At 39.5% G+C, this 15,775-nt stretch overlaps 1 protein-coding gene across 2 annotated transcripts in view; it reads left to right on the top strand.

Annotated features, from left to right (window-relative positions):
* The window catches only part of LOC139621692 (heparan sulfate glucosamine 3-O-sulfotransferase 5), an 84,531-nt gene extending 70,082 nt beyond the window's left edge, over positions 1 to 14,449 (top strand). For both annotated transcript variants that reach the window (XM_071478455.1, XM_071478456.1), the window contains exons 3-4: positions 10,241 to 10,382; positions 12,554 to 14,449. In XM_071478455.1, the coding sequence (XP_071334556.1) occupies positions 10,276 to 10,382; positions 12,554 to 13,484 (1,038 nt within the window). In that variant the 5' untranslated portion in view covers positions 10,241 to 10,275 and the 3' untranslated portion in view covers positions 13,485 to 14,449. The remainder of the gene's footprint in view (positions 1 to 10,240; positions 10,383 to 12,553) is intronic.
* Positions 14,450 to 15,775: the final 1,326 nt, after the last annotated feature.

The raw sequence follows: 15,775 nt of genomic DNA, 5'->3' as shown, positions 1-15,775 counted from the left end.
TAAGACTTCAATCATCCCCAGGTGGAAATTCACTATATGAGTTTGTGTTAGTCTGTTTATATGAAGTTGTTTCCAATTTCTTTATTAGCCAGTGTTTCCCATACATTGATTTATTTGTGGCAGCCCCCACAATATCAACATCCACCACCACATATTGATTTTCTATTTTTTTATTATTTCAAATGGGTAAAATCTTATTTCATTGTAGAGCTGTGAGCAGCGCATTGATTAGCTTGGCCCCTCCTCACCCCTCTCTTTCTCTGTCTGTCTCTCTCTCTGTCTCTCTCCCACACACACACACAAACACACTGACAACGGATATGTCTGTCATAGTCGGACTGGCCATTGGGAGCACAGGTTTTTACCAAATCTGTGTGTGTGTGTGTGTGTGTGTGTGTGTGTGTGTGTGTGTGTGTGTGTGTGTGTGTGTGAGCACATAGTTCTCATGACAGCGTGCTGCCTGCAGGACTGGCCTCACTCACCATACAACATGAAGGCAGAGGAGCTGTATCTGCCATTGGTCAGCTTTTAATGTGTCACATCTTATATGTGTATATACAATATGACTTAATAATCAAACATACAGGATGTAACTTCTGCTGTTAGGGGGTCTCACAATCAAAATTTAAAAAAGGCAGAGTTGGGTTACACTGTGAAGTAGCTTGGGATCATGGGAGTTGTTGTCCATAACAAACAGACCAGGGGATTATAACCAGTTAAAACACAGAGTAAAGCAGTTTCTCATTAAAAATCAGTGATTGGCAGACGCTCTTCTGCAGACACAGGACGTCTCAGAGCAGCTGGGACCTGAGCTGTCTAACATTTGGCTTATTTCTCTCTTAAGTTAAGATCCAGATGACTAAAATCTGCTATCCACTTATCCACTTAAAAATCGTAATTGAAAACAACCAAGGTGTAAAAAGTTAAAAATGTGACGTAAAACTGGATAAAAGTACATTTTGATGCTTCTGGCAGAAAACACAACAATGATGCATCAGCACAGGGGATATGACATCACTGACAGGCAACCAAATGAAGATTTTTCTGGGTCTGAAAATAGCTGGAATCATTTGGGATGAAAATACATAATATAGGTGTAGTCATTTTTAGGTATTTTAGTGAGCTAAAGTTACATATTATAACTTAAAATATACAAATTAGATTTCGCCCCTGCTAAAAACTATTTTGACAATGATATTTGATGTTCTTATGTACAGTAATATGTAGTAAATTTTGGGTTTTTTTGCATTTATGCACCATATATAAAGAACTTGTAACAAACTCAGATGCCAACCCACTGACGACCTGAAAAGGTTTTGAAAATAAATGGTAGTTTATATATTGGAGGAGAGTTTTTGTGACTTTGATGGACCTTTGCTGTGTGTGCAAAAAATTAAAAAAAAGGAAAGTCAGAGATACAGGAGACGTTCACATGCAAATGTATACTGTACATGTATTTCTTACCTCAGTGTTTCTTATAAAATACACAATGTCAGGGGGAAGATGACGGTGGGGTAGAGCTGGAGACTAAGGGATCTGTGGCAATGGGTGATAAATAATGCAGGTGTAATATCATAAAATGGACTCATGGTTTAGTGGAGTGGAGGTCGGCAAAGGTTGGAGAACAGCAGAATCATTCCCTTGTGCATCAATAACAATAATAAAGCACATAGTGGTGAATTATTCATCACTACTCTGCCCTCGCTCTGTCTCCCCGTCTCTCTTCTCCTCAGCTGACTCAACTCCAGTACTAAGAGCTGCAGTGTGCTGCCGCTGCCACTCCATCAAACTTTGGAGAATTTATTTTCACCCACAAAGAGCCAATTGCATGTTATTTGTTTTGTTCCTTTCTCACATGTAAATGCCTTTGATGACTGAATGACTCGATCTTTGATCGCTTTGGAGCATGCACCAGTTCTGTCAGAGGATAGCATGTGTGAAGTGGAAGCAGTGGTGTCTGCCATTTATAGTCCCTTCCTGGCTCTCTCCACAAATAACAGGCAAACAGGCAGCTGAACGCACCGTCCATCAACAATTCAAACCGTTCAAGGCAAATTAATGCCATTTTTCAATCCTTGTCTTATTTTCCACAATTTTCCCCATTATGTGTTTTGCTTGTGATAACACAGTGGTCACTGCTGTTGTAGAGAGGAATTGCAAAAATGACAGAAATCAGGGCAAGTGATGGCAGCCTCCTACAGCTTTCTATAAGACTTCAGTTAAAGAAATCATCTCAAGCATTTAGTGCATGAGTCTGACTAAGGCTACCTCCACACTGCTACTTTTTTGTTATAACACAGCATTTTAAAATGAAATGCATCTCCGTCCAGACGATTGTTTTAGCTCTGTATCAGAAATGATCTGCGTCCATACTAACACACCTGAAAACACACCAACATGACCATTCATGGACAATGGGCATGCACGAGCTGGTGTAAACAGGAAGCACGTTGCCTACTCTCAGTTGTAGGTATAGGTTGTAGGATAGGTTGCAAAAAGTACTACAAACTTTGACCCGAGCTGTGGAAGCTGCTGACCAGCTCTTTAACTGGAGGATGAATAATTACTCGTGTTTTTACATTTCCATAACAACACAATACCAAACGGACCTCTTAATGAGACAAAAAAAAAATATGTTTTCTTTGTCAAACATGCAGATGCAGCTTTATTACGCTGTGATGCACACTGTGCAATGTGAATTTTACTGTTGCAACTGCTGCTTGTGCGTAACAGACAAACTGTATTGGAGTTGTGCACGTGCCTATGTAGGGACTTATTACTTTCTTGATAATGCATCCTGACATTAACAGTGAAAAATATTACCACTAACTTCAGACTGGGTTTGTGTTGGTAAATCATGCACTTGTTTTCGCACCTCATTCTAAGACCACCTGGGCACTAGACGGGAAAATGACAACTGCTTCGCTCTGAACCACAGACTGTGTATGAAAATGGACGTAGACTCAGGGTCTGGAAAGTGAAGCCAATGCTGAAGAGCCTTAAAGCTGCATTCTATCTAATGACCATCAGGGGGCAACTCCACTGGTTGTAAAAAGAAGTCTGATTGTATTGAAGTCCACAGGAAAATGTTTCTACTTCTCACTGATTTATTACCTCAGTAAATGTTTTCCTGATGAGTTTATTGTCTCAGTCCCTAGTTTCAAGTCCTCAATACAACATGATGTTCATTTTAAATTATGCTCCATTTAGAGGAAAATAGACCATAAAGCAGAGTATGCTTTAGGGTGGGGCTACCGTGTGATTGACAGACTTGGTCTGAAACTAGGAAGGACACTTGCATTGCGAGCTGTGCCAGGTGTAGGATGCAGTCAGGGACTATTCCCACACAAACAGTTCTTCAGTTCTCTCAAGTCCCTCTCCATCTGTCTGGATATTGTGCACCTCGGTTCACATTTTTAAAAAAAAGCAGCAGCCCACTGTTGGAATAACAGAAAAGCCTCACTGAGTTATGTGAAGTGCAGAAAATAGCACTGAACTGATTTGATAGATCTGGGCACAATACAGCACGAGTCCCCATGAAGGTTCTTTCTGTCACACCACCCAGCTGTTACTGCTGCTGCTGAGTCCCCGGGCCCCACAGTTTATGAGATACTGTATGCGTGTGAATGTGTGTGCGAGACTGAAGGGATTGGCTGTCTTATTCCAACAACAGTGTTTTCAGTAAAATAATTAATTAACAATATAGGAAGAAATCCAATGAGAGCTCAGCTGCAGTGGTCTATTTTTACCAGTGCCCTCGCTTAATCGTCTAAAGATGAGAACACAGCATCGCAGCAAGTGATGTCATAACTAAACAGGTTTTTGTGCAGTGTCATTTTTTTAAATCAGGCTCATATATTCCATTTTCCAGTATTTAGAAACTAATTATATTTGTTATCAGGCCTGTAAACAGCACCGCTTTTCAGTGTTTTAATTGCACACAAAAAGCCCAGTCAGCATTTCTCTAATTGCTCCAGTGTCTATTGTAAGTGGTTTCTGCTGCACTGCTTCTCAGCCCATTAGCCATGAAGACTGAGAGCTGGTTTATGATTGATTACTCGTGACACATGTCAGTCAAAACTGTGTGTGTGGGGGAGAAAAAGGAAATGACCTGCTTTCCATTTCATTCCTGTTTTGCGTGTGGTCAAAGGGGAGTGGTGGTGATCTGAGACATGCAGAGGTCAGGAGCTGAAAATGGAAAATGAAAAAGTGTGATCTGTGTGTGTTGTGGACGAGACTGTTAATGCAGATGTTTTTGCATTTCGAACAAGCACAAGAGGAGACTTTTCTTACTATGAACTTCATTAATCCCCAGAGGATGATCCTGAATGATAAATTGACCCACTGACTTCTTGTTTAGTACCATCATCAGGTCAAAAGTTCCACTCGACTGACACTTTTGGTAATTTGACAAATACGGGCAATATTTCCACTGAATTTACTGTGGATTTTCATGGTCCTCAGAGGAGGAACCTCTTGATCTTTGCCAGGTCAAATATGCTTTCTTTAATGTTCCACAATAGATATCAGTTAGCTAATGGTGAGGTTTGGGCAATATCCAAAATTTAATATCACAGTATCCAAAATTTAATATTGAGATACACAACATAATTGTTTACATTTCTTCTTTTTTTTTTTTTTTTTTACATAATTATACTATTATATTTTAGTATTCACATCTAAGAGATGCTGCTGCTAAACCACACATGCCAAGGGACAGTGTACAGTAAACAAAGCAGAGCAGTGAAATGGGGGTCAGACTCCACAGCTGGGAAAAAAAGATATTGTGAAAAATATCCCATATGTAGGGAAATATCGCAATATACAATATTAATGCATATCAGCCCAGTGGTTAGATTACTATGATATTCACTGAGCAGAATATCATATTCACAGTCTAAAAGCACAGTGGCCCTGAGAGCCACTGCAACTTCAGAAAACACATGCAAACAGACAAAATACAAGCAAAACCAGAAAATCTAATCTTCAGTTTGACAACACATGTACTGTTAGAACGCCAGGTTAGATTCAGTGCAACTTTTGCAGAAAGGTCACTGTGGCCAACATGGTAAATGCTTAAATATGGTGTAACAATGGCCATAAAGCCAGCAGGCTGGCTCAGTAATGGCAGTTATAGAGCCATATCTATCTAAAGTTCACTAACAGTAGATTACATTAGTTAGCCACAGGCCATACCATACCAAGGAGCAACCATGTGTTTTATTGTTTATGAATTCAACCTCTTACTTGTAAAAAGAATATGTGACATCTTCTTTAAATAAATTACATGGTGTCTCTTTAAAACAAACACAAAACAAAAGAAACATTTTTAGCCTCCTGATGAGAAACATCATCAGATTTTTTCCTTGTAACACTTTTGTGCTCAGGATGCTGTGAATAATGCAGCTTTTTTTCCCCTTGCTTTAGAGATGAGTTACTGCTCAATTTAGTAAACTAGTAAAAGTCTTATATATTATTATTGACTCATGTCAGCTCCCCCACAGAAAAAAATTTTTGAACACTGTGAAAAACTTTTCATGATCAGACACCCTAAGCACATCTACTGCAGGGAGAACCCCCCCCCCCCCCAAGATTATTACTGACAGTGCACTTCAATCTCACCCATCTGCAGACGTATTTTATTTCCCTTGCTGAGCATTTCTGTGCTCACTGCATCACACCTAGCATTTGTGAAAAAAGATTTTTTCCTCTTCTCTCTTCCGGCGATGCTGCCAGCCTCTGGTTGTGCGATCAAAACCTTCCACTGTCGTGAAGCGCTGCAAGGAGAAAACAGCAGAGTTTATTTAGGTCACAGTGTATGAGAATCTGCTTTATAGACAAGACAAATAACTTCTACACTTTCCTTTCCCCAGTGATCTTACCTGGCAGGAGCAGGGCTGTCATTTCTCAAGTACCTCTCTGAAGTACTGTATATGCTTCTCTCTGGCTGTATGGTAGAGTTAAGCACGCACACACAAAAGTAGTGGCTTTTGCCCAGTGCATAGTTTATGAAAATAAACTGCTCCATAATTGATCATTCTGTATGAGTGCCCTGCTGGGCTCTTGGCCTGGTGCAGCTGTTATGGTTGTAGGTCTTTGACAGGGCTTACAATTAATTTCTATGTATGCTTATAAATAAGTCATGAGAATGTGCAGAAAGTGGTACTCTCTATTTATTAGTGCAACAGAGGAGTGCCTGCTGAGAGCTGCTTTGTCTCTCTGCAGGTCAAAGACTCTGTCTATACACTGCAGAAGAGATTCCATTTTAATGAGTTTGACTGTTGAGTCTTTAAAACAACACCATGTATGTTTTGCTGAACATTACTGTGGCCTTAAGTGACATGAGCGTTGGCTAAACCTGTGACTGTCCAATCATAGCTTAGCGAGCGTAACCAGGCCCAGTAGGTATGTCTGACTCAGGGCTCTATTAAGAGTATTTCAACAGTATTTTAAAGGTCATGACTTTTTTTTAGCGTATTTCAAAAACCAATAATATCTGAGCATGGATTAGAGTGCTTTTTTTCTGCTCTTACATAAACTGCAAAAACATAAGCAGACAATATCATCTACAGTATTAAATTAGCATTACTACTAGACTACAGCAAACAACATTATTTTCTGGGATTATGGGTTATATTTAGCCATCATAATGTCATGAATCATCAAATGCATATTTAAAGGTCCCATATTTTACACTTTTCCTGTGTTTTATCTGAAGTGTTGATCTCCATCAGAAGATATATTTGTGGTTTTAAGAACCAAAAACCATCTCAGTGTAGTTTTACATCTCCTCTCTCAGGCTTCTCTCTGGAGCTCTGGTAACAACAGGTCAGTGAGCCAATCAGAAGAGAGACTCTGATCCTCTCCTCTGATTGGCTGACTGTTTTCTGAATGATCCAATAAAAATATAGCAGATTTTAGGTAAACAGAAAAACGAAATTCTGCAAGGTTGGATGGTGGGTCCAGGTGGGCAGGGCTTGGTGGGGAGAGCAGTGACTGCTTTGTTGTGACATCACAAAGTTACAGAAGTCCTGACAGCTCGTTTTAATGCTCAGTTTCTGAATACAAGCTGTTTGCATTTCTCTGTGGACTAGACCTGTCCAGAAACCATTATTTCAAAAATTACATTAACTGCACAAACATGACTGTTTAAGGTAATTAAACCCTAATTATTATATAATTATATATATTATAATTATATTTTCATGGAAATATGGACAACGCTAACATATTGTACAAGTAACACAAATAGAGAGCTACAGGGACAATGTATTTTTATAGGCCTATGTGGATGTTAGTGTCACCCTGGTTCCCTTGACAAAAAGCCATTTTTACATGGGCTTTTGGATTATTGCAGAAAATAAACTGTGTGACAAACAAAAGTTAATGATCGTGACAGGTTTTGTTCAGCAGGATAATCTTCACTAATGACACCACTTTATGATGTTTGAAGCCTAAATACAATCAGGAGTAAAAAGCTATTGTTAGGCCATGAACCACCACGACTTCAGCATCAGCACCACTAAACTTCAACTTGTAGTTTGATTCAGCCAAACCAAACCAAAAACTTCAGGACAAGGAAACCAGAAGTGCTAAAATGCTAATTTATTTAAGGGTTGTAGGACTCATTCCTGCAGCACTCTACAGACAAGAGCCTTAAAATCTTCAAACTGACACAGTAATGTAATTGGTACAGCAATATCTATCATTTAAAGCCATGAAAATAGCAGTTAAAGTAAGACTGTAGCAGCAAACCACCTGAATGTATTGAATTATTGCCTGGGAATTAAACTTTTTAAATTTAAGGAGAAAAAAGTTTTCTTTGGTTTTTTTGGGTTTTTTTTTTTTGTTTGTTTGTTTGTTTTCCAAGAAGTTAGTCTCACTTTAATCTAAAACAAACATTCTGGATAATATGATCTCATTTCCTTGAAATAATTACGCGCCCTGAAAGAAGAGGAAAAGAACGGGATTTCTGTACTATGAGAATGGTGTGTCTTGCCACTAAAAGAAAATACTGAACAGATTATTTCCATTGGAAACAATTGAATTTATGGCTCCCACTTGTTTCAGAGATACAGGATGTAATGAAAAACATTTCTTTTCCAAATGGGACTCCACAAACATGGGGCTGGCCCCTGGCTAACTGGCTTTATTCTTCTGCCTTGTCAGACTGACAAAATTGAAATTGCTCTGCTGGTCTCCCTTCAGAAGTCACCACAAGGCAATATGAGTGAAATGTTTTCCAGTCACACCGGGGTCAGAACCTCTCTCTACTTGTTTATGAGATGCTGTAGAGGATCTGCTCTGTTGGTAATGGTAGGCAGTTTTAAAGGCTGGATTAGAGTGCAATTGGCCCTTTTGTAATAGTGCGATGACTTCTGTATAGATCTGTTATTCCATAATGTGATTTACCCAGTCACACTGCGGTAAGTTTCCAGATGCAGGAATCGATCCGCAAAAAAACAGTCTTTCGTTTAGTTAGAGTGAACCAAGCATTTACCCATCTGTATAAAAGCACTGCCCTCTCTTGGAGGAAGAGATGCATTTTCTCTAATGGTCAAACCAGCAGTAAGCATTAACATAATGTGACCATCCGTACACTTTTTCATCTTAAAGTCTTAATCTGAGATATTTAGGGATGGAGATGTTAAAGTCTGCTTTCACTGAGGTCAAGAAGCAGCAAACAAACAAACAAAAAATGCTAAAGCTAAGAGGAAGAGCCAGATAATTTTCTCAGAAGATGACGTAAACCAAAACATGATAAAAGGAGGTAAAATGTTTGACTTTAGTTTTAGACATTAGTTTTTAAAAGAACACTGATGTTGCTGTGTGTCTGCTGGATGTACGAAAACTGCTAATGTTGTGTTTACAGCTTGTTGCACTGCCCCCCCTAATCAATTAATGCAAAGTATAACATTGGTAAATATTATTATTGTTATCTTCAGCAAACATTTGCCTATTTACACATGAACATGCATTTGGAGTCACTAGCATCCTGACAAACTCCACCACCTTCTGAGAAAAACATCTGCCTCTTTAGCTGCTGATGTTCACCAGCGACTCGCTAACCTGTTTGTTTGGTGGTATGCACCAAGATTATCAGAACCTTTTCCTGAAAACAGGAAACAAGTTGAGATGATGGCAATGAAACAAACAGTAAAAAGTTTTGGTTTTGTTTTCATAAGAAATAACATTACACAGCAGGTGGATAAACAAAGATGATGTGTTTGTGTGTGTGTGTATGTGTGTGTGTGTGTGTGTGTGCAGTTGGTTAGGGGGATGTTGTTTCAGTGAACACATAAACACGGGAAGGAAGAAAAATGAAAACAGAGAAGTGGAGGAAACAAGAAAAGGGGAAAAACAAGATCTGGCGAGGGAGGGGGCTGGGGAACTGGAGGGTTGGAAGGGTTTGACAGGTGTGGTTCTTCATGGCCTCTGGGAAGGGGGGGTCCACAGGGTCCCCCGTCCTGTTTAACAGGGTTAGAGGCAACAGGCAACAAAAGTGATGAAAATGAAAAAGAAAAACAGGGAATTAATAAATTAAATCTTGAAAAGTGACATGAAAAAAGAAAAAAAGGGAGAAATGATGATGATGATGATGATGATGATGAATAGATAGATAGTGACACCTGGGTAAAATAAAAGAAGAAAAGGCATAAAAAAAGGTGCAGAAAGGACAAAAGCAAACATGTCTTTAAATGAATAAAGTAAATTTAACAGAAATATGTAACTTTGGATCATTAGCACCTTCATTATTGTTATTATCATCGTTCAAACCCTGCAGAACCACAACTAGGAGCAGAAGGAGAAGACAATATGTTGTATTAGGCCTTGTATTTGCTGTGGTTTGTGGAGGTGGTTAAGCAGGTAGGATTCTGTCAGGTGGGGTGGTCTTATTCATGAGGGAGTTGGATCATTTCTCCACTGAAATGGTTTTATTCAAAGATTCTTACACTGAGCTGCTTCAAAATGAAACTTTATTGCACACCGCACGGTCCGGTCTGAAAGCCAGGCCTGTGCACTGGATCTAATCTGATTCTGGAGCTGTCAGAAATAAATAAATGAAAGTAACAAAGTGGTGGTTGGTGGGTGAGCATTTCCTCTAATGGCGCTGCAGCACTTTTCAGGCGCGCGAGTGTGGCTTAATCACTTGTAAGACTTGATTGAGTGTGTGTTAATAAACATTAGGCTGTCTCTCTTCCCCTGGTGATTAGTGGTTTATGTGCTCTGCTCTCTGCAGGCTGAAGACGCAGTCCTGAAGATTGATGGAGGGCCATGCTATTCAAACAGCAGGCATTGCTGAGACAGAAGCTCTTCGTCCTGGGCAGCCTCGCTATCGGAAGTGTCCTTTATCTCGTAGCCAGGGTTGGGACCTTGGATAGGTAAGTCATCACTGTCACATACAGAGATATTACATGTTTATTTAAAGTAACTGAAGCTGATCTGGATAAATAAACCATTAAAAAACCCTCTCAGATTAGCTTCTTAGAGATTTGTGGTTCTTACATGACAGTGTCACGAACAAACATTTGATAATCTCATAGAATATGATGCATTGCTGTAGATTAAACAACCCAACACTATATAAAATAGTTATAAAATAGTAGTTAATTAGCTCAAACTTAACTTAAACACTTGCAGCAGTAAAAAGCAACACACACATTAAGGGCAGAGACACACAGGATGTGTCATGTGTGCATGGCGGCTGTGGAATGTCTGTGTTAACGAATCAGAGTGGGCACACTGCTTGGGTGAAACATGCGTGGGATGCATATCTCTCGCATCACGGCTGTGTTGTGTATTTTTCACGAGTGACGCGTGTCTTGTAGCAAAAATAGACAGAGAAAAGACCTGTTCATCATCATACCAGCAATATTACACAAAACTGACACCTTCCACTATCATCTCTATGTCTAGGCTGAATCTGAACATGTCATAGACATGAGGAAACATAATAACAATCTTTTTTAACCATTTTATCAGCTGCATGTGGAGACAGGGGTGTTTTAGAGACATTTTCTGTCAATAAATCAGAATTTAGTTAAAAATGAGAAGAAATATAACATTCAAGTTTCCTAAAAACTCTCTGTAAACGGACAGAGCTGCAGCAGCAGCGACGCAGCAGACACACAGCCGGTGTGAACACACACACTCTGTGTCACTCTGCAGCAGATCAGCAACGGCAGCCACAACGTACACACCACACATCCAGTGTGTCTGCTGTGTAATACAGCGGTAATATTACGCCTCCTGTCACAATAATTATCATTAACCATTTTGGTTAAAGCTGCATTAATCAAAACCTTGACTTAAATGACTGTGCGATATGAAAGGTGTCACGTGTGGCGAAGGAAAATGGCTGTTGAGCTGGTAAATAATTCAAACGTGTCTGTGCAAAGTCAGGAGCTGGAAAAAGTAAAACCGCACTGATCAATGTTTTTATATGAACAATAGGTCAAATGACAAATACTTGTAATGTGGAAGGGGGCCGCTTGTAGTGACTGACTCTGCAGTTTCCCCTCAGCTTTATGAACCTTCTCAGCATCTTTAAGCTTATTAACCTTGTTTACAGAGGTTTTTAGAAACCTGCTCCTCTCCAGCACCAGAGAGCAGATAAAGTTAACGACCACATGGTGAATGTAGTGGAGCTTTTAGCGTTGAACAGCGGAAAAGTACTGAGCACTGAAGGATTGAATATTAGACTTATATTAGTTGGACGTAATTCAAACATGTGCTGTACTTTGTAAGGTGACAATATGTCAGTGTTGTGTTTTCCAACCAGCCCAGAAAATGTAATATTGTTGCTTTTAGATTTTGGTTTTGGTCATGGGTTTTTGAACCTTAAAAGCAGCCTGCATGAAACCCTCCTTCACCTACACTGCTGAACTGTTCATCTCATCACTTCTCTGTCATTCACTCCTACAAGTCTTATTTGCAGAAAACAATTTTTAAAGAAATCAACATTCACATAACTCCCATCTGTTTCCAATACAAATCAACTTCTTTTGGGAATTTTCTAGGATTTATGTGAGTTTTCTTGACTGTAGTGCATTGTTGTGTATTACTGTGTCCTCCTGTAAGACGCTAACACTGATTTCTGTGAATTTTTTGAAAATTTTATTGAAATTGAAAAACTGTTGTAATAAAAATACTGCACTGGTCCTTTTTTTCATCTTCAGGGTTCAGTATTAGACATATATTACTTGATAAGCTGTAGATTTTTTAGAGTGTGCAAATGAAAAATAAGATGTGCTTTTGTGCAAAGAATTTTGAATATCTCATGAGAACATGCTGCATTATGGACTAGAAAGACTGTCATGGCTGAACAGGCAAAGAGCACAGCACCTAGAAACTCAGACTTCATTAAATTAATTTCCAAGGCAAACCGTGTGTGTTTAGCACTTCCTGGGCGTTTTGCATAAAAAACTCATCTTCAATAAAATCTTGCCCTCTAGTACTTTAACCAAATCAAACATCCCTTTGAATATGGATCCTTTTTAATATAAGTTATTATAGCGTCTTTTTCATTTCTCTTCTCTTTGTTCTCTTTCAGGCTTCAGCCTATTTGCCCCATCGAAAGGAGACTGACCCCCCCTGAGCCAGAGCAAATCCCTCTCCGCACCCTGCAGTTCAAGCGTGGCCTGCTCCATGAATTACGTAAGGGCAATGCCACCAAAGAGCAAATCCGCCTGCACAACCTGGTCCAGCAGCTGCCTCGGGCCATCATCATTGGGGTGCGCAAGGGGGGCACCCGCGCTCTGTTGGAGATGCTCAACCTGCACCCAGCGGTGGTCAAGGCCTCACAGGAGATCCACTTCTTTGACAATGACCAAAACTACGCCCGGGGCATTGACTGGTACAGAGGGAAAATGCCCTTCTCCTTCCCTCATCAGATCACCATTGAGAAGAGCCCCGCCTACTTCATCACAGAGGAGGTCCCTGAACGCATCTTCAAGATGAACTCCTCCATCAAACTGCTGATCATCGTCCGGGAGCCCACCACCAGAGCTGTGTCTGACTACACTCAAGTTCTGGAGGGCAAGGAGCGCAAAAACAAGACCTACCACAAGTTTGAGAAGCTGGCCATCGACGCCAACACCTGTGAGGTGAACACAAAGTACAAGGCTGTCCGGACCAGCATCTACACCAAACATTTGGAGCGCTGGCTGAAGTACTTTCCTGTGGAGCAGTTCCACATTGTGGACGGGGACCGCCTTATCACGGACCCACTGCCAGAGCTGCAGCTTGTTGAGCGCTTCCTCAACCTACCCTCAAGGATCAGCCAATATAACCTGTACTTCAATGCTACCAGGGGATTCTACTGTCTGCGATTTAACATTGTCTTCAACAAGTGCCTGGCAGGCAGCAAGGGCCGCATCCATCCAGAGGTGGACCCGTCAGTGGTGACTAAACTGCAGAAGTTCTTTCACCCCTTCAATCAGAAGTTTTACCAGATCACTGGTAGAACATTCAACTGGCCCTGATGAGATCTGAACTTCTCCTCTGAGATTCCTTGGATTGGTGTTTTTTTTTTTTTTTGTTTTTAAAAAGATGCCATGCTATGAGATCTCATAAGATATTAATAGCACTTTGACTGAATTTAATACAAGAACCACAGTGTGACCAAATATAAAAAGGAACTTGATGTAAGTTTGTTTTTACGTGTGTGAAATTAAAACAAAATAGTTTGACTGATTTTACTAAAAGATTCAGTTCAAAGCACTTGATCTTGCAAATGAATTCACCTGTCTGTCAATGTTCCCCCATGAAGAAAAGAACCAGTACTGAACTGTGATTAACTAAAGAGATTATTTTTGTCGCTTTTTAAAGGGACTATCAAACACTGACATCCATGCTGTTAAGATAAGCTTTAAGTGTGATGCTTTTTTTCATGATGAAACCCCATAAAAGATGACAAAATGACAGCTGATAAACAACAAAACTGTTCATTTGTTCCCCGTCATGTTGTTAATTTGACCAAAATTGCATGTGCAATCAAGATGCCATTAAACAGTAACATTATAGGATCTTGTATTAATTAGTTGTCTTTTGTTCATATCGTTTTTCATCACATTTTCTTTCTAATTCGTGCTGTGATGAATCCATTAGATGGTGACCTCTAATTCTCACCCCAGATTATCATCGTCCAAAAAAGGATCATCAGAATAAGTTTGACTCAAAGCCCTCAGAGAATTTCACACTCAAGCTTGTGTTTTATTGTAAGTATGTTGTTTCTTCCCCTACAGATTTTTCATTCTTTTGCGAATAACCTGGCAAAAAAGCCATATTGAAAAAAAAGGTTGTCCTCTGATGATTCTTGTCAAACCGACTGCTTATTCTAAAATGATTAACAAAATCTGTCTGTTTCTGTGCAAATATTCATTCTGTATCATGTGTGTTGTTAAAAAAAAGGTTAAATTAAAAGAACATGTAGACATTTGTCAACTGATTTATTGTGTCATGTTGTTTGTTTTTTGCTATTGAAAAGAATAGTTCAAAGGTCCTATATTGTATAAACTGAGATTTCCATGTGTTTTCTGATTATAAAGCAGGTCTAGGTTCTATATTAATACTGTGAAAGTATCAAAGCCTCAGTCCACAGAGAAATGCGCACAGCCTGTATTCAGAAACTGAGCCTTAAAACCAGCCGTCAGGACTTCTGGAACTTTGTGATGTCAGTCACTGCTCTCAGCCATGCCCCAAGCCCCGCCCTCCTGGAGTCGTCATCCAACCTTGCAGGATTTGGTTTCTATGAGTGATTACTTTAATTCTGGTATATTTTATTAAATCACTCAGAAAACAGTCAGCCATAGACCTGTTGTTGCTAGAGCTCCAGAGAGAAGCCTGAGAGAGGAGATGTAAAACTACACTGAGATGGTTTTTGGTTCTTAAAACCACAAATATATCTTCTTATTGATAAAAACTTAAAATAAAACATCAGAAAAGAATAAAATATGGGACCTTTAACATATTATAAATAAAATAAGAAGGCTGATATCACTCTCATGTCTGTGCGTTAATTGTGCAGCTGGAGTCTGCAGGTGATTAGCCCAGCTTTTGAGCTTCGGACAGAACCAGACTAGCTGCTTTCCCAGCTGTTTTCAAATTTGAGAGTGGTATCAATCCTATAATCTAAGTCTCAAAAATAGATATTTCTCAAAATGTTTACCATTGTAGTACAGAGGTCTTGAAGGGGACAAGGACTTTCTCATTGAACCAAGATAAAACTGAATCACATTCTGTTTGACCACAGATAAATCATGATTCTATCTGGACACGGTAAGATGTCATATAACATAAAGCTTTATATCTTTGATATAAAGTTGTTAGGTAGGTTGATATAGGTTGTTAGATAAAAGATGGGTAACCCTTCAACTTTTTGGGTTTTAAGTAGGATATGTGTCAGAAAAGTTACCAAACGAACAACTTGTTACCATGTTTAAATTGCTTTTAAACAAGTACCACAAAAGAGGCAAGATTTAGGCAGCAGCATGATGGTATAAGAAACATGGAGACAACACTTTTACCTGGAGGCTTTGGTTCAAGTCCTGATGAAGTCAAACCTAAAGGCACTAGGTTTTATGGCTGGTTAGTGGCAATTTGATTAATTTAAATTCAATAAACTTTATATCCACCTTCAAAAGTAAAAGGTGATGCTGGATTTTAACACATTAATTAACACATTTAGAACCTTCTAGCTGTGAGGCAACAGCGCTAACCACTGCACCACCGTGCCGCCCCATAACACATTTATGTTAAAACTAATTATCACATA

This window comes from Trachinotus anak, unplaced genomic scaffold, assembly GCF_046630095.1.
Source record: "Trachinotus anak isolate AG129_WGS33_773 ecotype Australia unplaced genomic scaffold, CSIRO_AGI_Tana_v1 ptg000005l, whole genome shotgun sequence".
Lineage (NCBI taxonomy): Eukaryota > Metazoa > Chordata > Actinopteri > Carangiformes > Carangidae > Trachinotus > Trachinotus anak.
The sequence above is the reverse complement of the archived record's forward strand: the minus strand, read 5'-3'. Positions and strand labels throughout refer to the sequence as shown.